This window comes from Staurois parvus, unplaced genomic scaffold (assembly GCF_062004578.1).
Source record: "Staurois parvus isolate SC_StPar_1 unplaced genomic scaffold, SC_StPar_1.0 ptg000420l, whole genome shotgun sequence".
NCBI classification, from domain to species: domain Eukaryota; kingdom Metazoa; phylum Chordata; class Amphibia; order Anura; family Ranidae; genus Staurois; species Staurois parvus.
Genome location: NW_028318216.1, coordinates 772619 through 793842, shown reverse-complemented (window position 1 = coordinate 793842; position 21224 = coordinate 772619). Strand labels below are relative to the sequence as shown.

Here is a 21224-nt window from a genome sequence, read left to right as displayed (position 1 = left end):
TGGTTTTTAATGAACCTGCAAACTTAAAGGGGTAGTAAACTACAAAATAAAAAAAAGAATCCTCCACTTGCAAGTTAAGAGCATAATGTGCTAGTATGCACCGCATATTAGCAACTTATGAAACACTTACCTGATAACGAAGTCCTCTATTGGTGCACTTTCTTCGCATTTCATCTTCACCTGGTCTTCCTTCCAGGTTTGCAGGCTCTGGCCGTTTGAATGGCCGAGCTGCCATGACGTTGCTCCCATGCATGCACGCGGGAGTCACGTCCATTCAGAGAACAGTGAGCATGTGCCGGTGAGGTCACTCACTGCAACTAAAGTAAATATCTCCTAAACAGTGTGTGTTTAGAAGATATTAACTGTGCCTAAAAGTAAGCCTTCTTATAGGATTACATTCGGTACAAGATAAACAAGAAGACTTTATTAATGTCTTAAGGCTTGTTTAAAAGGGTGTTTAATAGGTGGTATGCAGGCATTCCATCCTCACTGGCTGTTTTAACCCCTAAAAAGCCACACCTGCATTACAGGCACTTGTGGTGTGGCTTCATTCAGTTGAGGGGGATCATTTTTGAAAAGCATAGCAACAGTGATAAGTGTGCACCTATGTCTAACTGCCATATGCATTTATGATGCCTTTTTGGTGCGTTTTCTGGTTGCTTGACTCCAGTCATGCACCTGTGAGACTTGGACATGTCACTCAAAAAGCTCACCGAAAAACACAACCCTATTGTATTTTGTTCCATTTTTTTTAAACACCAAAAGTGCATCAAAAACTGATTAGTGTGAAAGGTCCCTTAGGGGGGAGCATTTCAGGGGTGATAAAAATTCAGCTTTATCCCCCATGCAGAATGCGCTATAGCGCACAACCACTGAGTAACCCTGAAAAGCAGTAAGGAGAGCAGATTCTGTATATATACTGTATAACAAAACATGCAATAATGGTATAGCACTAAAGGAAGAAAATTCAATTTAGGATAAAAAAAACTTTGGACTATATGTTCATTCTGGCTTGGCAAACATTTATTTCAAGTATGCAGCAGCACCTATGCTCTCTGTACTATAGAAGAGCTATTAAAAAGTACTTCAGGCATCTACAAGCCTGTTACATTGCCTAAGTACTTTATTACTGTAATGCTATATTGTTAAACTCCTTCATTACTGACCCTTCATTGCTGACCCTTAGGTGTATGATCATTCAAATCACACCAGAGTATAATGAGCTTAAGTTATACAGCTGAGTGGGATCAATAATTATTACCATAACTGGAAACTAACTACGCCATTGCAGTTGACTGTCTCTTGAGATTCATTGCAATATTGTAAGTCATCCTTAGAGCCTTTGGCTACATTGGAGTTCCAGAGCAGCAGGGGTATAAGAGCAAGGTCATCAACCTTCGCCTACTGTGTCAGTGGCCACACATAGTAGTAGTTTTATAATCTACTATGGTTATTGTTTTGCACACTCTCAACTCAACTATGTATTCCTGCCAAAATTATTTGTACAACAAAAGCTGTACATATTCCCCTAAACATAAAAATTCAAATCTTGTGTACCATGTTCCTGTGAGGTTTCTTAGATGCCCTGCCATTAGATGGAGTCACTAAGCCTTTATCATTCAAAGGAATGATGCTCCAAGCTCTTAAATTATGTGATGGATGGCATTGTCAGGAAGGGCAATAACATCTTTTACATGTTATGTACGCTAGCTGCAAAGATGTGCTCTTCGTAATTATCAACCTCCTGTGATAAGTATCAGTGAGGTCTCATCAGAAAGGGCAATGACATCCTTTGCATGTATTCTAGCAGCTCTTCATAATTTCCAGTCTCCTATGCTAAGTATCATTGAGGTTGATTTTCTAAACTTTGAAATGGCCAGCTCTCCAATTTTTGTGCTTTTAACCATTTTTCACAATGATTTATTTATAGATGCTAGTTTGGCCGTTTGGTTTACTTTATTCTTGAATTTAATACTCTGAGGTGCCACAATTTAACCTTTTCCCCTCCTTCTCAAGCGGTAAATTTGGAAATTTGTTCAACCTCAAATTAGCTGCGTACCACTATCCTGGACAGGACAGCAAAATGTGTAATACAAGCCTTTTCCACCATAATCATACCTACGGCATCAGACTTTTTTTAAACATTATCCCATATCTGATAAATATCTCTTTTTCTTTGAATATCTAAATTCCATCCAGCATTATAAACTTTTCTAACTCGCCATCCTTCAGTTCTCAACGTGTTTTATATATATATATATATATATATATATAAATATAGAGTGACATTATGCAAGGCAAGGTGATTGATGTGTCACCTTGCATGCGTTCATATCTGGGAGATTAAGGTGGAGTCCACTCCGGGTTTGCCGGGCCACTATGGCAGAGGTGGTTCCGGACCAGATTTTGTGGTCCACTGATGACCACCAGCAGGTGATATAAATCAGGCAGGACTGGAGCAAGAAGTTGCTCTTGGCCTGGGATTAAGAGAGCCATATCTGAGAGAGCTATGGGTGAAAGTTTGCATTGTACAAGAAAGGAAAAGGTTTGCATACTGTTTTGATTTTGTTGGTGACAGGGATTAGCCCTTCACTGGTGAGATTGGAATCTCCTATGTTTAGTTAGTACCTGGATGGTGATGGTTTATTTTCTGTTATGTTTTTGTTTATGATGCTTGCAGTCAGATTTTAAGAAAGCCCTGCTGTCTGGACTACCTTTTTCCCAGGGGAGGTGATCCCCCACCTGAGCTACCTCCACATAATAAATATATATATATATAATACAAATTGCTAATCATCCAATCACATGGCAGCAACTCAATGCATCAGAATGGGGAAGAAAGGGGATTTAAGTGACTTTGAACGTTGCATGGTTGGTGCCAGATGGGCTGGTCTGAGTATTTAAAAAACTGCTGATCTACTGGGATTTTTATGCACAACCATCTCTAGGATTTACAGAGAATGGACTGAAAAAGAGAAAATATCAAGTGAGTGGCAGTTGTGTGGACGAAAATGTCTTGTTGATGTCAGAGGAGAATGGACAGGCTGGTTTGAGATGATAGAAAGGCAACAGTAACTCAAATAACCATTAGTTACAACAAGGTATGCAGAATACCATCTCTGAATGCACAACACGTCGAAACTTGAAGCAGATGGGCTACAGCAGCAGAAAACCACACCAGGTGCTACACCTGTCAGCTAAGAACAGGAAACGCAGGCTACAATTAACACAGACTCACCAAAATTGGACAATAGAAGAATGGAAAAACGTTGCCTGGTCTGATGAGTCTTGTTTTCAAATGCAACATTTAGATGGTAGGTTCAGAATTTGGCGTAAACAACATGAAAGCATGGATCCATCCTGCCTTGTATCAATGCTTCAGACTGGTGGTGTAATGGTGTGGGGATATTTTCTTGGCACATTCTGAGCCCCTTACCAATCGAGTATCGTTTAAATGCCTCAGCTACATGAGTATTATTGCTGACCATATCCATCCCTTAATGACTACAGTGTACCCATCTTCTTCCAGCAGGATAATGCCCCATGTCACAAAGCTCAAATCATCTCAAACTGACTTCTTGAACATGACAATGAGTTCACTGTACTCCAATGGCCTCCACAGTCACCAGATCTCAATCCAACAGAGTACCTTTGGGATGTAGTGGAATGGGAGATTTGCATCATGTATGTGCAGTTGACAAATCTGCGGCAACTGTGTGATGCTATCATGTCAATATGGACCAAAATCTCTGAGGAATGTTTCCAACAACTTGTTGGATTTATGCCACAAAGAATTAAAGTGTTACTAAACCCACAACAGTAAAATCAGTCTGTATATGCAGTAAAGAATGCTTGTTATACTCACTGTGGAACCTACGAGGTTAATCCTCTGCACTGTGTAAAAATTATGTTTGATCCTGTCTTCTCTGATCCTCCCCTTCTTCTACTGTCCCCAATCCATCTGCTAATAGAACAGAGCCTTGGGGCCAAACTGCACATGGTCAGTTTGGTGTGTATTGCTAGATTTTTTTTTATTTTCTTGAGCAAGTGCATGTGATCAGCACAGGGCCTATCAGCACTGTCCAGACAGAGGGTGAGGGGTTATGCAGCCTTCTAGGACAATCAGGGGAGAATGAAAACTCCTACTACAAGCTTTAACAAGTTCTCTTCTGGACACTAATAGAAGTCACAAGACTGCTCTAACTGCTGATGAGAAAAGGTATTTAGCATTTTATATTTACAAAAATAATTGCATTTCCATGTTCTGTGTACTGTGGAGGACCAGATATAGTGAATGCAGGGTCCTGGGTTTAATAACACTTTAAGGCAGTTCTGAAGACAAAAGGGGGCCCAACCCAGTACTAGCAAGGTGTACCAAATAAAGTGGCCAATTAATATATATATACACATACATCAAGAGATATTGGGGGGGGGGGGGGGATTTAATAAAACTGGAGCTTTCAGAATCTGGTACAGTTGATTCAAATATTGAACCAATTAATTCATTAGAACCAATGCAATACACATAGTTATCACAAATCTCTTTTCAGAATTTCAGAGAAAAGGCTGTTGAAAATTATTCACTCCCCACCACCATAAACCGAGGGCACCCCAGAGATATAGAAATATATCAAACAGTTAGAAAAGGTTAAAAAGTAGAAAACGGTTAGAAAAAACGACGCCATACCTATAATCCCATAAATACATCCTATATAGATCAAACTCTACAACTTTCTATATAGGTATTCTCTGGGACGCCCTCGTTTTATGGTGGTGGTGAGTGAATATTTCTCGACTGCCATTTCTCTGAAATACTGAATGGAGATTTGTGATAATCATGTATTTTTAACTGGTTCTAATGAATTATTTGGTTCCTTATTTGTGAGTTAAATGTAGGAAAATGTTTGTTATATAATTTTATGGATGTTCCTGCCTGAGTTGGGGCATTAAATACTTGCGCCTGAAACTATTGCATAGGGAACATTATCTCATTTTTGTTTGTAATTTTTGCTTAGATTTGTAATAAACCTCAACTGCAGCAATCCTGTACTGAATTATTCTATATATAGCCCTTGGGACAGCCTGATTGCATTGCACTGAGAGATTTGCTGATGTGGGATTCATCTCACCTGTTTGCAATATATTTATATACAGGTGAAACTCGAAAAATTAGAATTTCGTGCAAAAGTTCATTTATTTCAGTAATGCAACTTAAAAGGTGCAACTAATATATGAGATAGACTCATTACATGCAAAGCAAGATAGTTCAAGCCGTGATTTGTCATAATTGTGATGATTTTGGCTTACAGCTCATGAAAACCCCAAATCCACAATCTCAGAAAATTAGAATATTACATGCAATCAATAAAACAAGGATTGTACATAGAACAATATCGGACCTCTGAAAAGTATAAGCATGCATATGTACTCCGTACTTGGTTTGGGCCCCTTTTGCAGCAATTACTGCCTCGTGGCATGGAAGCTATCAGCCTATGGCACTGCTGAGGTGTTATGGAAGACCAGGATACTTCAATAGCGGCCTTCAGCTCTTCTGCATTGTTCGGTCTCATGTATCTCATCTTTCTCTTGGAAATGCCCCATAGATTCTCTATGGGGTAAAAGTCATGCGAGTTTGCTGGCCAATCAAGCACAGTAATCCCACGGTCATTGAACCAGGCTTTGGTGCTTTTGGCAGTGTGGGCAGGTGCCAAGTCCTGCTGGAAAATGAAGTCAGCATCCCCATAAAGCTCGTCTGCGGAAGGAAGCATGAAGTCCTCCAAAATCTCCTGGTAGACGGAGCATCTTGCAGTGTGTGCCTCTCCATTCTTCCTTCATACTCTGGGTCCTTTGGTTTCCAATTGAGATGCAAAAGTTGCTCTCATCAGAAAGGAGGACTTTGGACCACTGAGCAACAGACCAGGTCTGTTTTTCTTTAGCCCAGGTAAGACGCTTCTGACGTTGTTTGTTGTTCAGGAGCGGCTTGACAAGAGGAATATGACATTTGAAGCCCATGTCCAGGATCTGTCTGTGTGTGGTAGCTCTTGATGCACTGACTCCAGCCTCAGTCCACTCCTTGTGAAAGTCCCCAACACTTTTGAATGGACTTTTCCTAACAATCCTCTCCAGGCTGCGGTCATCCCTGCTGCTTGTGCACATTTTCTTCCACACTTTTCCCTTCCACATAACTTTCTATTAATGTGCTTTGATACAGCACTTTGGGAACATCCAACTTCTTTTGCAATTACCTTTTGAGGCTTTCCCTCCTTATGAAGGCTGTCAATGATGGTTTTCTGCACAACTGTCAGGTCAGCAGTCTTTCCCATGATTGTGATTCCTACTGAACCAGACTGGGAGACCATTTAAAGGCTCAGGAACCCTTTGCAGGTGTTATGGCTTAATTAGATGATTAGAGTGGGACACTTTGAGCCGAGAATATTGCAACTTTTCACAATATTCTAATTTTCTGAGATTGTGGATTTGGGGTTTTCATGAGCTGTAAGCCATAATCATCACAATTATGACAAATCACGACTTGAAATATCTTGCTTTGCATGTAATGAGTCTATCTCATATATTAGTTTCACCTTTTAAGTTGCATTACTGAAATAAATGAACTTTTGCACGATATTCTAATTTTTCGATTTTCACCTGTATATGCAAACAGTTGGTGACTTAAAAAAGTGGAAATAAAAAAAAAGACAAAAATTAGGACCTGTTTACATCTTCTTTTAAAAAAAGACAAAACAAACTCTATATGCTGACTTTTTCTCATGTCTTAGCTTTCCCTGTTTTTAAGGAGCAATGTCTCTGCTGTACTGAAGCGACTCATTTAGTGTGTATAATAAATGCTTCTATTATGAGGTGCTGTGCACAGACTGACTTTAGGAACTGAAGCTGGCTCTATTGTGACTCTATTGATCTGACTCTATTGTTGCAGTGCTATAGATAACAGAGGTTTCAATGATGAGGCACCATGGATGCTGCACTCACCTGTCATTCAAACAACAATAAATGATGGGGTTGTACATGGTGGAACTCATGGCAAGCCACATAATGGCCAGGTAAAGCTGCTGGTAGAATTTCTGGTTTGTTTCATCAAGTGTCTGTAGCAAGAAGAAAATATGATATGGCAACCAGCAAATCGCAAATGTGCAAACTACCACGATCATCATCTTCACCACCTGCAGGACACAAAATGTGACAATTACCCAGATGTCATGTCAAAGGGGTTTATGCATCATTAAAATCTACCCAAATAACAATACAGGCCAAGTAATACCCATACTGAAGAAAAATATATCTGAAATATATTTTAAAAATATTCTTCCCAAATATATTGCCATATATTTGAAATACTACAATTTTGGCCATATTCAATATATTTCAATAAAAAAAAAAAAATTATATATATATATATATATATATATATATATATATACTGCATGCTGAAATGCATTTTTTATTACAAAATATATGAAAAATATTTTAAAAAATATACTGTTTTGTCTTTAAAAATACAAATCTACATTTTTGGAATGCATTTACAAATATATGTAAATGTATATGTTAAAATTACTTTTTTACATGTTAAAAAAAATCTGAAGAATATATTTAAACAAAAAATTCTAAAAATACTAATGCATAAAGGACTATTTACAAAAACTTGGTCACAGAACCTGGAGCAAAAGTGGGGCAGTTGTCCACAACAACCAATCACATGTGCTGAGTCAATTGAAAAATGAATGCTGAATGCTAGGCAAACAGATAAATACATAGATGAAATACATATATGGGAGCTAGTTCACCTGTCAAAAGAATTTGCATGTTTGTCTATCCAGTCCTGAGATCCACACAGCTGCTGCAATTAAGTAATATTTATACATCTTATCCCTCTCCCACCCTGGGAGTTGACAGTAAAAGCAGAAGAAATGCACTAAAAAGCTCATCTATCTGTCGATCTGATTTCTCCTCCTATCAGCGTGTCCCTTGTTAGCAGAAGAACACTACAACACAATGGACTTGGCTGCTTTTGCTGCTTCTCTCTCTCTCTGCTTTACAGGTACTGCAACAGACTGATAGTCAAGTCAAATTCAGCTACTTATGCTGATTATTTTTAAAAATACATTTGATAATGTTATAATAAAGGCTGAGCTGCATTAGTTTGTGTCTTTTATATGTTTACCGACACCAACTGAAGACACAGATTTAAAGTATTATAATTTTTATTGATATCAATGTATAAAACAGTGGGCCAGATAGCCCTAAAACAATCAGATTTTAGTGCAACAATTTTATACATGTATGTAATTCCATGTCACATGGAAAATCTAAATTGTGATTGTTTAAGGGCCATCTAGACTACTATGTTTTATACATACATTACATGTCAATAAAAATTATATTTGAATTTTTTTGTCTCCATTTATTGTAAAGAAATATTTAGTTATTAGCTGAGAATATTACTCACCTTGCGTTTGGCTACCACCTGCTCATGGTAGCGGTCAGAGGAATCTCCAGGGATTTCACTGGCCCACAAGGTCATGCCAATGAAAGTGTAAGCACACCCTATTACCAACAGAGGCAGTATGTAGATAAGGCAGAAGACCAATATCTGGTACCTAGGGAAAGGATACAGGGTCAATAAACAAAGACAGCCATTACTAAAATCTGCTGTAATTATAGCTTTTTTTGCATGTATTTTCTTTTAATAATAATATTCTGTGTGTCCCAGTGATGTGATCAGTCCAGAAAGGCACATTTTGCATGCTGGTGCACTGGAATACCATTTTTTTTATTTTTTTTCAGTTCTTAATTTCTTCCAGAGAGCATACAGTCCAGTAATGAACTATAGAAGTCATATAGTTCATTACAATACACATTAATTAACAAAAACGGTGCACAGTTATCCAACAGGGATAAAGTTTAGGAAATTATATTGAATTATGTTTGTAGATTGACGGATGTAATATAAAGCACCTGGAATAGACTTGTTTGCAAAATATCGGCAAATTTAAAGGTGGCTTGGGCGACAGAAGTTGAGTGTGTCATGGACGGTGCATTTCTGTTTTTCAAATATATAGGGGAATTTGGAACAATAGTAAGGGTGTAATAGTAGATGAAGCAAGGGGTGCTCAAACAGAGTATTAAAAAGAGTTGGGGGTTCCGAAGTGAAATAGAAGTAAAAGTGTGTGTGTGGGGGGGATAATAACAGCCAAGGAGGGAAGAGTGAGATTGGTTTGGAGGATAGTTTAAGCATCTTAATTTTGACTGGATAGGAGACGTTTACTCAGAAAAAGATAATTGGTGCCATTAAAACCAGGTTATTAAATGCATCAGAAATATTGTGCATATGTTAAGTCCTCCATTCGTCTAACTTCTTCCACTTATTAACACAGTTGAATTGACGGAGGAGCGTCTGATCTCTAGCCAGCTAGAATGCACATTTTAGCAGTGTTCAAAAGGTGTCACAATACAGAATGGACTTTAGAATGTATGGAGTTATTGCATAGTAGGAAAAATGAAGGTTCCCAAGCTATCCAGAAATCTGTAAAACGTTGTACAACATACAGTCTTCCAAAAGGAGGAAAGTTTTGGATAGAACCAAAATATGTGGAGGATCAGGCTTTTCTCTTGAACACATCTCCAGCATTTATTGGGTACAGACTGTGTCATTCTATGAATTAAGTCCAGCATTCTATACAGCCATGTAAGACTATTGTAATTATATTCCTAAATTTTAGAATTTATAAAAGTCCTGAGGTAAATGTTTAGGGGTTAATACAAGAAAACGTATTCCTGCGCCAAAACTTTCCAAATAACACTCTAAAAATGCTGCTGTGCCAATCGTGAAAACACAAACAATATAAATATAAATAAACAGCGCAAATTTAGATAATTAATCAATATAATAAATCATATAAAATAGGTGCATAAATTATTCGTGTTTGCCCTTAATCTTAAACAAAAACACCCAAAAGTCCATGTGCTGAAAACATAATTAAATTGTGGAAATAAAAGTGCCAACTTCTTTTCTTCAGAAAATACTTTCACCTTCCACCAGTGCACAAACCAACATCGAATACACTCACCAGAACTTGGTGAGTAAAAGACCTTTAAGGAATTTTTAGGGATCCTAAACCCTCTTTGGTGCCACGCTAGGGAAAATCTTCACCCTCCGAATAGACTCCACCATCCAACCAAAAGAAAAAAACTCACATAGCATAATATTGTCACACAATAGTAACTTTTTCCAAATGGAGATTAAAGCCACTCACATATTAAACACTTGCTAAAGGCATGTTTATTATGTATAAAAGGCTTCAGTTCCAGCAGATATACAAACTTTTCCTTCCAGGACTCTCACATCCACAGTGGAACAAAGACAGGACTCCTCTTAGACCAAACAGTGAACCAAGATGGCCGCTGGATCGCACCGCTCAGCGTGCGTTCCACTCACCGGAAATGACGTCAGGCGCATGGAGTGTGGACCGGAAATGCGTCAATGCGTTTCGCCCCTCCCATAGGGCGTTATCAAGTCTTGATAACGCCCTATGGGAGGGGCGAAACGCATTGACGCATTTCCGGTCCACACTCCATGCGCCTGACGTCATTTCCGGTGAGTGGAACGCACGCTGAGCGGTGCGTTCCAGCGGCCATCTTGGTTCACTGTTTGGTCTAAGAGGAGTACTGTCTTTGTTCCACTGTGGATGTGAGAGTCCTGGAAGGAAAAGTTTGTATATCTGCTGGAACTGAAGCCTTTTATACATAATAAACATGCCTTTAGCAAGTGTTTAATATGTGAGTGGCTTTAATCTCCATTTGGAAAAAGTTACTATTGTGTGACAATATTATGCTATGTGAGTTTTTTTCTTTTGGTTGGATGGTGGAGTCTATTCGGAGGGTGAAGATTTTCCCTAGCGTGGCACCAAAGAGGGTTTAGGATCCCTAAAAATTCCTTAAAGGTCTTTTACTCACCAAGTTCTGGTGAGTGTATTCGATGTTGGTTTGTGCACTGGTGGAAGGTGAAAGTATTTTCTGAAGAAAAGAAGTTGGCACTTTTATTTCCACAATTTAATTATGTTTTCAGCACATGGACTTTTGGGTGTTTTTGTTTAAGATTAAGGGCAAACACAAATGTTTAGGGGTTGCTCTGCAGAAAAAGTGAAAAAGTCTCCCTTGAAGGGAGAAAAAACTGCCACATTGCTGCTCTCTAAACAGTGTGTTGTTAGAAAGCACAAGTAATAAAAGCCCTTTGATAAAGCTGCATGAAACTTTTTTCGGGGAACACTTTTCCCTATGCACATTAGTAAGCACAAGGCTCTGAGCTGTGACTAAGCTGATCAGCAGGTCCTGACCATAAATCATTAGCCGGGACTTGTTGACCAACTTGTACTGTACCAAGTGACATTGAGAAAATGCTGCCCAGAAATGCTGTATCAAGTACGTGTTCCAGTGCAGAGTCGCTACCTGCCCGCAGTATACTATATATACTGTGGGCAGTCTTTAAGCAGGTAATTTGCACAAAAAAGTAATTTTTCAAGACATGCTTTTTGGAGAACTACCATGCTTCTTCTGGGTCCAAGCAAGCCCTGAAAGATAGTGTCAATTGTGAAAGTATCAAGAACAATTCTCAAATGTATTGTTGAAAGTGCACAATCACCTAACACACATTTTAGAAAGCTTTTACCAAGCTTTGGGAAAATGACTTGATGGCTTTAAAGCGAACTTCTACTGCATTCTGAAGTTATTAAACTCAAAAAATGGAAGCACTGGCTGTGACCTAAACCTCTGTAGGCTTCAGTACTTCTTGAAACTTGATAAACGCCTGCTAGCAGTTTGTTTACAGTGATAGCCAACACTATTTAGATCTATGGTTAGCTTACTGTAAACATCTCCGGTACACAAGCTAAAGCCTGTCTGAACAAGGTCCAAATCTCCTGTGCAGCCATAGCCCTATGAAGTGACTGCCAGCAAGTGGTGATCTCAAATCAAGAAAATCATCGGTTTAGCTTAGCTCTTAATGAGTTCTGGAATGCACCCTTATGGACCCTTACCTGTCACTTCTCTACATCATTATGCAGCTTGCTCAATACCACAAAGACTCTTCTTGATGAATTTCACTGTTGAGTCCTAGTACTGTGGAGGAGCATGAAGGAATATACATTTTCTACTGAAATGAATGGAGATCATGGCACAGGAGGAGCAGGACCCAACAGTGAAGATATTCAAGAAGAGGCTGTGTGGGTACTGAGTCGGCCCACAGCAAAGATCCCAGCAAAGTTAAGACAGGCAAGTGTGACGCTTGTCAGGAGTCATAAGGAAGGGCACTAAAAGTTGGACTTACACTTTAAATAAAGCACAGAGCAGAATAAATATAATCAGCCAACAGGACCATGTTTATGAGCATCTCTGTTATGTGCCATGCAAAGTGAGGGACACATTTATTAAAATATATTGCAAATGTACTAAAATCACATGAAAATGTCACTTTCGTTGTGTCTGTTTTCATCACTAAACTGAAGCAGATGACTGATACTGAGCCAATATTAAAGTATTACTAAACCCACAACAGTAAAATCAGTTTGCATTCCCAAACAATCTATTGGATTGTAGAACTTTCTTGAAGCAGGTGTATTGCATGTCAGAAGGAGGTCAACTGCAGGTCAAAGATACCGGTCAATAAATTTGAAATGATCTCAAAAGTGTTTTAAACTGATGTCATCGACACAAGCCTATGTACATCGACCATTAAAGTGTTACTAAACCCACAACAGTAAAATCGGCTTGTTATACTCACTGTGGAACTTAAGGGGTTAATCCTCTGCATTGTGTAAAAAGGCTACTTGATCCTTTCTTCTCTGCTCCTCCTTTTGTTGAAATGACCTCCTGATACGGACTGAATTCATAGTCACATACACATGCTCAGTTTGGTGTGTATTGCTAGAGAGGATTTTTTTTTTCTTTAGAGAGTGTATGTGATCAGCACAGGGCCAATCAGCACTATCCAGACAGAGGGTCAGGGGTTTCACATCCTCCTAGAGCAGAAAGAAAACTCCTACAAGCTTTAACCAGTGCTCTGCTGAAGTCACAAGACTGCTATAACTGCTGATGAGAAAAGATATTTAGCAGTTTATATTTACTAAAATAATTGCACTTCCATGTTCTGTGTACTGTGAGAGACCAGATCGGGAATGCAGGGTCCTGGGTTTAGTAACACTTTAATAACACAACTTCTGTTGATGATTGAAGGGTCATTGCCTAACCTTGATTTAATCAGCCACAGACCCTGTGTATTATATGGGCCAAATTTTGAAGGGCCAAATGGTAATGCCAGGTTTACACATGCAGCAGTACTTACCACCCCTTTGAAAAGTATTCCACTATGGATTAATTTTCAAAGGCGTTTAAGAAGTGATGAGGAGGTGATATATTTTAATCCTGGAAATGCGGAACCATTGCACTGCATGGCATGCAGTTGTAGAGTGGTTGTGGCATGACTGTACTCACATGAGGGGGGGTCATTTTTGCCACAAAGTATTGAAGCCACAGCATTTGTACACCCCAATTCAACTGCTTTTGCAGTTTTAGGGGGGGGGGTGTATCCTATATTCCATACACATCCACTATGTAATGGCCTTGTAATGGCCTGTAACGTGGCTACATTTCTACAGTAGGACCATGGAGAATGAACGTAGCCCCCCCTCTAACAGAAAGTCAGATCACAACAGCATAAAAAAGGAATTTGAGCTTTGGAGGAGGCTGAGAGCAATATAATGAACATTTTTGAGTTAGGAATACATACTTTAACACATTACATTTTTGGTTTTGGGTTTTGTACTGTATATCTCAGTATCATTGTGTTGAGTGGGGAGCCATCTAATGGGTGTTCATTGCAACTGCAGCCTATTTTTATTCTTTTCTAAAGAAGAAAAGGAAGTACTTTGTATTTGTTAATAAAGTTTATCCACACAACACTGCAGAGCCATTTTAGCTTCCAGAAGAACACCAGTGAAGGTCTCCTCTTTTTCCCTTTAATACACATATGCTTGTAAGTCTATTCATTGCTTTCTAAAGTTATGATATATCTGGATTGCAAAGGTATGTATTTGGGGTGGATTTGTAATAGAGCTGTCAGCATAAGAAAAGTGTTTATTGTATGCATTTGAAAGAGACGTTTAAAAGCATAGTGTAACCTCAGTTTATGTAACTGTATTTCAGTTTTACAGAACTATTCACAGATGTAAATTTAGTCTGGGAATGAAACACAGCGCTGCTGTCAGCTTTGTTAGCTAGCTGTCGGCTAACAGTTAGTAGGACAGCATGCGCTGCCCATATTTCTGATTCTGTGAATTTACAGGATTGGCTACTATTTAACTATTGTTATTTATCTTTTTCTCCTGTTTTTTTTTGCCAAAAATAAATAAATGCTTGGAATCCTTCTTCTAAAGATCTCGGCTTCATAAGTTGCTGAAGGGAATGTAGGCTGTCAGGCAGCTGCACACTCACTGACCCCGAGATAGTGGCTCATATGCTGGTATATTTTTCTGTTCTACCATGACAGGATCATTGTTGGAGCATGAAATTGTATATCACAGATGGACAATATTTTATTCCTACAAATTGTCTCTAATGTCAAGATCTGCAAAAGATTTTTATGTACTCAACTCTACAAGTGCCTGTGACCCTGCGCAGGTACTTGTACCATACACTACACAAAACTGGAGTGTGCAAAATCTGGTGCAGCTGTGCATAGTAGCCAATCAGCTTCTAACTTCAGCTTGTTCAATTAAGCTTTGACAATAAAACCTGGAAGGTGATTGGTTTTGTTTGCAGAGCTGCACCAGATATTGCACTCTCCAGTTTTAGTAAATAACCCCCAATGAGTAAACATTTTTCAGTCCATGGCCCTAGAAATAATAACAATACATACGCAAAAATTGAGTTAAAGTGACACTAACTTCTGTTTAAAAAATCAATTCAATTCTATTAAAAATATATTGCAGTTTACCAATCATTAGGTTTGGGAGCTGCATTAGTTTTATTTTTTTTTAAGGCTTTCTTTTTTTAATTTTCAACTGGTGACCCTGCCAAGTAACACCCTTCCTGTTTTAGGCTATCTGCATTCTTGATGAAGTAGTAGCATTGTCCTTCTGGGGAAAGGGTAGTGTTAGACTAGCAGATTTAGATGGACTTGATTAAAACATTGAAGCTGAACTCCAGCTAACAATTTATAAGCAGTCAGCAAACATTTTTTTCCTTTTGGGGTAAAGATTTTGCATTAATGAATAAAAGCTGATCATTGGAAGCACCCCTGTCAGTGGTAAATGGTTTGTCTAAACCCCCAAATGCCACTTTTGCTGGACAGCTTGCTCTGTTAAAGGAAACTGAAAAATAAAAGACTTAATGGCTGAATCAACAGGTGAAAACAAAGTAAAAATCATCTAAATGACTAATGCATCCACCACATCTAAGAACTGCTAAGCTGCAATTTAATACATTTTTGTTTATTAGCTCTTTAAATATAGTTTGTTTATAAGTAGAAATATTATTACTTTACATTACTTTATTACCTTTTAAGGTTTGTCTGAGCGGCTTGCATGGGAAAAAGGGAAGCAGTAAGGCACAATAACTGTGCAGTATCAATATGCATGAATAATAGCCTTCATATGTTATGAGCAAATTTGATTCTCCCTTGCAAATAAATTATTACAGGAAGAAACAAGTTGCTATAATAATGTTGATATTCAGATGTTCACATTGTTATATAATCCTGTTGTTTTCACAGAGGGAGGCAGAAGTATGCTTTATGTATTGCCCAAGTTGTTTTAACAGGGGAAGTCCTTCCTGGCCCTAGGTGACTTCAGATGAATCCCCTTCATCAACATTCTACTATTTTTAGAAATATAAGAAACCCTTTAAAACATTTTCATTAGGATTGCTTTCAACTGTTTTACCAAATCTACTATATTTGTTAGAATCTCTTTTTGTATAAGACTAATCTACATTTTCATCGTTTTCGGTAATTAACCACTTGCCTACAGGGCACTTATACCCCCTTCCTGCCCAGGACAATTTTCAGCTTTCAGTGCTGTCCCACTTAGAATGACAATTGCGTGGTTATGCAACACTGTACCCATTTGAAACTTCTATCATTTTTTTGAGACAGATAGAGCTTTCTTTTGGTTCACCACTGGAGTTTTTATTTTTTGCTAAACAAACCAAAAACAACTGAAAATTTTGAAAAAAAAGAGTTTTTTCTAAGTTTTTGTTTTAAACTTTTGTAAATAAGTGATTTTTCTCCTTCACTGATATGCACTAATGAGGCTGTACTGATGGGCACTGATAGGTGGCACTGAGGAGACACTGGTAGGTGGCACTGATGGTCATTGACAGGCATTACTGATGGGCACTGAAAGGCAGCACTCATAGATGGCACTGATAGGCGGCACTAATAGGTAGCACTGACTGGCACTGATATGCGGCACTGACTGGCACTGTTAGGTTGCACTGATAGGCAGCACTGACTGGCACTGATAGGCGTCACTAATGCACACTGACAGGCGGCACTGACTGGCAGCACTGATAGGCGGCACTGACTGGCACTGATAAGTGACACTGAAAGGCAGCTCAGATGGGCACTGACATGTGGCATTGATGTGCACTGGTAGGCATTGATATGTGGCATTGATATGGCACTGATGGGCACTGGCAGGTGGCATTGATGGACACTGACAGGTGGCACTGCTGGGGCTACACTGATCATCAGGGCACACTAATCATCAGTGCCCTGATGATCAGTGTACATGTCCCCTCTGAGGAATGCCGATTACTGTCTCTCCTCTCCTCTCGAACTGTCAGCGTGACAGCTCATGATTTTACATGCGATCAGCTGTGATTGGACACAGCTGATCACATGATCGAGCCAAAATCTTTGGCTCTTTCCGTTGATTGGTGATCCGCTGTGTCCGGGGGACACAGCGCACCGCCGATCACCACGCTACGCGCTCTCGGAGCTGCGCATGCGCGGTTAGAATGGGAGGACATCATATGACATCCTCCCAGAATGAGAGAACCACCTTGCGCCCGTCATTTCATTATATGGCGGGCGGGAAGTGGTTAAAGGAGAAGTGTGGGATAGCAAAAAACCAAATACATATAATCACGTATATGGCCACAGCATCAGTCCAATATAGTAACTGTCCCCTGATGGCTCTAAGATCAAGAACTAAGCAATTACATGACCGCTGATCACTCAATTCTTAGCCTTCACTGAGCAGAGAGCAGCGACTGACACTGGCTCTCTGCTCTGCCCCTCTAGCGCTCACTGTAGCACCGGGCTGTGGAGGGGGCAGGAACGGCTGGTCTAGGCTCTCAGCAACGCTGTCAGGCATCTGGGTGGATCCCAATATTATTGTCGGGATACTCCCAGAGACTGGAGTGGCACAGTGATGTCACTGCCCACTGTAGACTGAATCTGGGTCAAAGAAGTGCAGAAATAGGTGCACTCCTGTGACTCAGAAGAGAAGTATGACCAGAAATGCTTTGGCCATACTCCTCTTTTGAATTTCCTTTCTTCAAGTTGCAGGGATGCTCTCATGCCTGATGATAATAATCACCACTTCTCAAGGGTGATTTTTGCTTATACTTGAAGGTCCTTTTTGTTCCTGATACATTTAGTTTCTTTTCTGTGACTCTCTTTCATGTTCTACCACGCAAAAAAACCAGGTATGGTCTCCTGTGCATTGGCTGCCCATTCAAGATGAATGGGCTGTCTTCATGCAATGCATGTTAACATGTTACATTAATGTGCATGTGTGAAGCTGGCCTTTTGCTCACAGAACGGTGATATGGTTGTCCTCCTGTCATGCAGATATTTGACCAATCATGAACAAAGTCTTCAAAATTGCTGCCTTTTGTTGGGTCTGATTTATTAAGGTTCAAGCAAATAAACTGTCCCATTTTAATGTAACAAATATGAATAACTCCTCTCTTACTTACCCTACATTTACCAAAACCCACTTGATACATATTCAATTTAATACAATTTCCCTTTTATTTTAAAAAAGTGTTCCTGCCTCCCCTCCTCCAGACTTTCCCTGTTGAGGAGCTGGTGACTTCGCCCCAATTGGTGAAGCCCCTTTCGGCTCTGTATGGAGTCCCTCTTAATGTTAATTCTCCTAAGCTTGAGCATGTGTGGGACCGATGGCGGGCTGATATTCCAAACTTGGATAGAGAGGATTGGGAGGATTGTTTGCGAAAGGGTCCTAAGCTGGTCGTCTCTTCTAGGGATAAAATGATTCAGGTCCAATTCCTTCATAGAGTTTATTATACCCCTCAGAGGCTTCACGCAATTTACCCTACCCAGGACTCTGTTTGTCCCCGTTGTCATGTGCAACCTGGGTCCTTTTTTCATATGTTTTGGTTATGCCCATGATTCTGGCCTATTGGCCTGAGGTTTTCGCTGAGATCAATCTCAAGTTGCATTTGGCATTACCTCTCTTGCCAGAGTTTGCCCTGTTGGGCATTCATGAGCATGACCAGTGGTCCAACCATGCTAAGCTTCTTATATCTTACCTGCCGTTTTACGCTAAAAAAGAGATCTTGTTTAATGGACTTCCATGGCCCCACTGAAATTATCGGCTTGTGAGGCGTGGGTGGACGTCGCTTTTCCATGTATAGACTCACGTACATTAATCAGGGTTGTCCTTGGAAGTATGACAAAGTGAGGGCTCCATGGTTATCTGAGTAGTGTCTTTTCTCCTTCTCCTCCCTGTGTCCCCCTCCCCTTTCTTCCTTTCCCCCCCTCCCTTTCCTCTCCCCCCCCTTTCCCCCCCTCTTCCTCCTTCCTCCCCTTCCCTTTTCCCCTCCCCTCCTCCCCCCTCTCCCTTCCTCTTTTCCTTTCCCCCGCCCCTCCTCCTCCTTCCTCCCCCTTTTCTCTCCCCCCCCCCAGTCCCCCCCTTTCCCTTTTCCTTTTTTCAGGGTCAGATATTGCTCATGGTTGCTGTATGTGTTTTGTACTATGCTTATTTTGGTGCTGTACTATATGGATGAACAGTGTCTGTCTATTGTTTTTTGTTTTATTCTACTGCAGATTGTGTATCGCATTGTACCATGTTGTTTCTGTACCAATGTTGTATTGTCTGTTTGGTCAATAAAGCACTCTATTGATGTTAAAAAAAAAAAAAAAAGTGTTCCTGCATGCGAGGACAATTCTATCTATCTATCTATCTATCTATCTATCTATCTATCTATCTATCTATCTATCTATCTATCTATCTATCTGTCTATCTGTCTATCTGTCTATCTGTCTGTCTGTCTATCTATCTGTCTCGCAAATTGTTTATATGTATATATCAGGTATTAAAAAAACACAAACAAACAAAAGGAAAGCTAGCCTGTTACCATGCCTGCATAAATGTCACCAAATCTGAAATACATCCATTAGAAACTTTGTTTTTACTTTAATGGAAGATGTAAGATTGTGATTTCTATTCACAATTCAATACCATGTACTGTTTTATTCATACTGAGCTGTACCTAATACTGTTAATGGAAGCCGCAAGGCTCTATGTCCTTTACACGCTGTCATAATATATGATTATATGCAATTATTCTGATGTTTTGGCTCCAGCATAAAATAAAGTAGTCTGCTGCTAAAGGAGTATTTCTAGACAGTGCCTATTAAATAAAAGTCCTGTACAATCAACAACCACTACACAATACGCTTTGAGTAATGTCCATAATACTTTTTTCTTTGCACTAACATGCACATTTTCATGACTATCTTTTGGGGTATACCAACTTCTTAGAAGGTCCAAGCAGTACTCATCCCAAAATCTTGTCCTAAAAATTTGAGTATTAGTGCAAATAAAAAATTTTTTTTTCCAAGTGTACTAATATAGTAATCTGTGACATCACGTGCTATGACAAATCAGATTTTGTTTTTCAATCTTTGCCACCCTACAAAATATCAGAATGGGATACTGTACTTCTAAAGTACAACTCCAATTCCAAAAAAGTTGGGACACTGTGTAAAATCTACATAAACACAAAATGTAATGATCTGCAAATCTCATAAATCCATATTTTATTCACAACAGAAAACAATTTATAAACTGAGAAAATGTACCAGTTTAGGAAAAAAGTAAAGTAATTTGAAATTGTTGGCAGCAACAGGTTTCAAAAAAGTTGGGACTGGGCCATGGTTACCATGATGTAGCAGCCCCTCTTCTTTTAGCAACACTCTATACAATCTGGGAACTGGGGAGACCACTTGCTGGAGTTTTGGGAGAGGAATGTTGTCCCATTCTTGCCTGATATATGATTGTAACTGGTCAACAGTCCTGGGTCTTTGTCATATTTTTCATTTCAAGATGTTCCAAATGTTTTCAGTTGGTGAAAGGTCTGGATTGCAGGCAGGCCAGTTAAGCACCCAGACTCTTCTACTGCAAAGCTATGCTGTTGTCAATTGCTATATGCAATTTAGCATTGACCTACTAAAATATGCAAGGTCTTCCCTGATAAAGACGTCTGGATGGGAGCATAAGACCTGGATATATCTTTCAGCATTAGTTGTGCCTTTCCAGATATGCAAGCTGCCCATTCCATTCCATATGCATGAATGCACCCCCATACCATCAGGGATGCAGCCTTCTGAACTGAGAGCTGATAACAAGCTGGAAAGTCCCTTCCATCTTTAGTCCAGAGAACGTAGCGCCCATGGTTACCAAAAAAATTTCAAATTTCTGGGTACCCACAGTAAAGGGAGGACAGCTCTGTGGAAGTGGGAGTGGGTACCTGTCAAATTCAGGTACCCGCTCCGCCTCCCTCCCTAAAGGTCCACAGTCTCTGGTCATCTCCTGTACTGTCTGCAGTCTCTGGTCATCCCCTGTACTGTCTGCAGTCTCTGGTCATCTCCTGTACTGCCTGCAGTCTCTGGTCATCTCCTGTACTGTCTGCAGTCTCTGGTCATCCCCTGCACTGTCTGCAGTCTCTGGTCAATCTCCTGTACTGTCTGCAGTCTCTTGATCATCCCCTGTACTGTCTACAGTCTCTGGTCATCCCCTGTACGGTCCGAAGTCTCTGGTCATCCCCTGTACTGTGTCCGCAATCTCTGGTCATCTCCTGTACTTTGTCTGCAGTCTCTGATCATCTCCTGTACTATGTCCGCAGTCTCTGGTCCATCTCCAAGAACTAAGCAATTACATGACCGCTGATCACTCAAT

The 21224-nt window shown here is 39.7% G+C and overlaps 1 protein-coding gene across 2 annotated transcripts in view; it reads right to left on the bottom strand.

The window, feature by feature from the left end:
• Positions 1–21224, bottom strand: part of TACR1 (tachykinin receptor 1) — a 368725-nt gene that overhangs the window by 6292 nt on the left and 341209 nt on the right. For both annotated transcript variants that reach the window (XM_089687167.1, XM_089687166.1), the window contains exons 3-4: positions 8468–8618; positions 6991–7181 (exon numbers count right to left, since the gene is read on the bottom strand). In XM_089687167.1, the coding sequence (XP_089543293.1) occupies positions 6991–7181; positions 8468–8618 (342 nt within the window). The remainder of the gene's footprint in view (positions 1–6990; positions 7182–8467; positions 8619–21224) is intronic.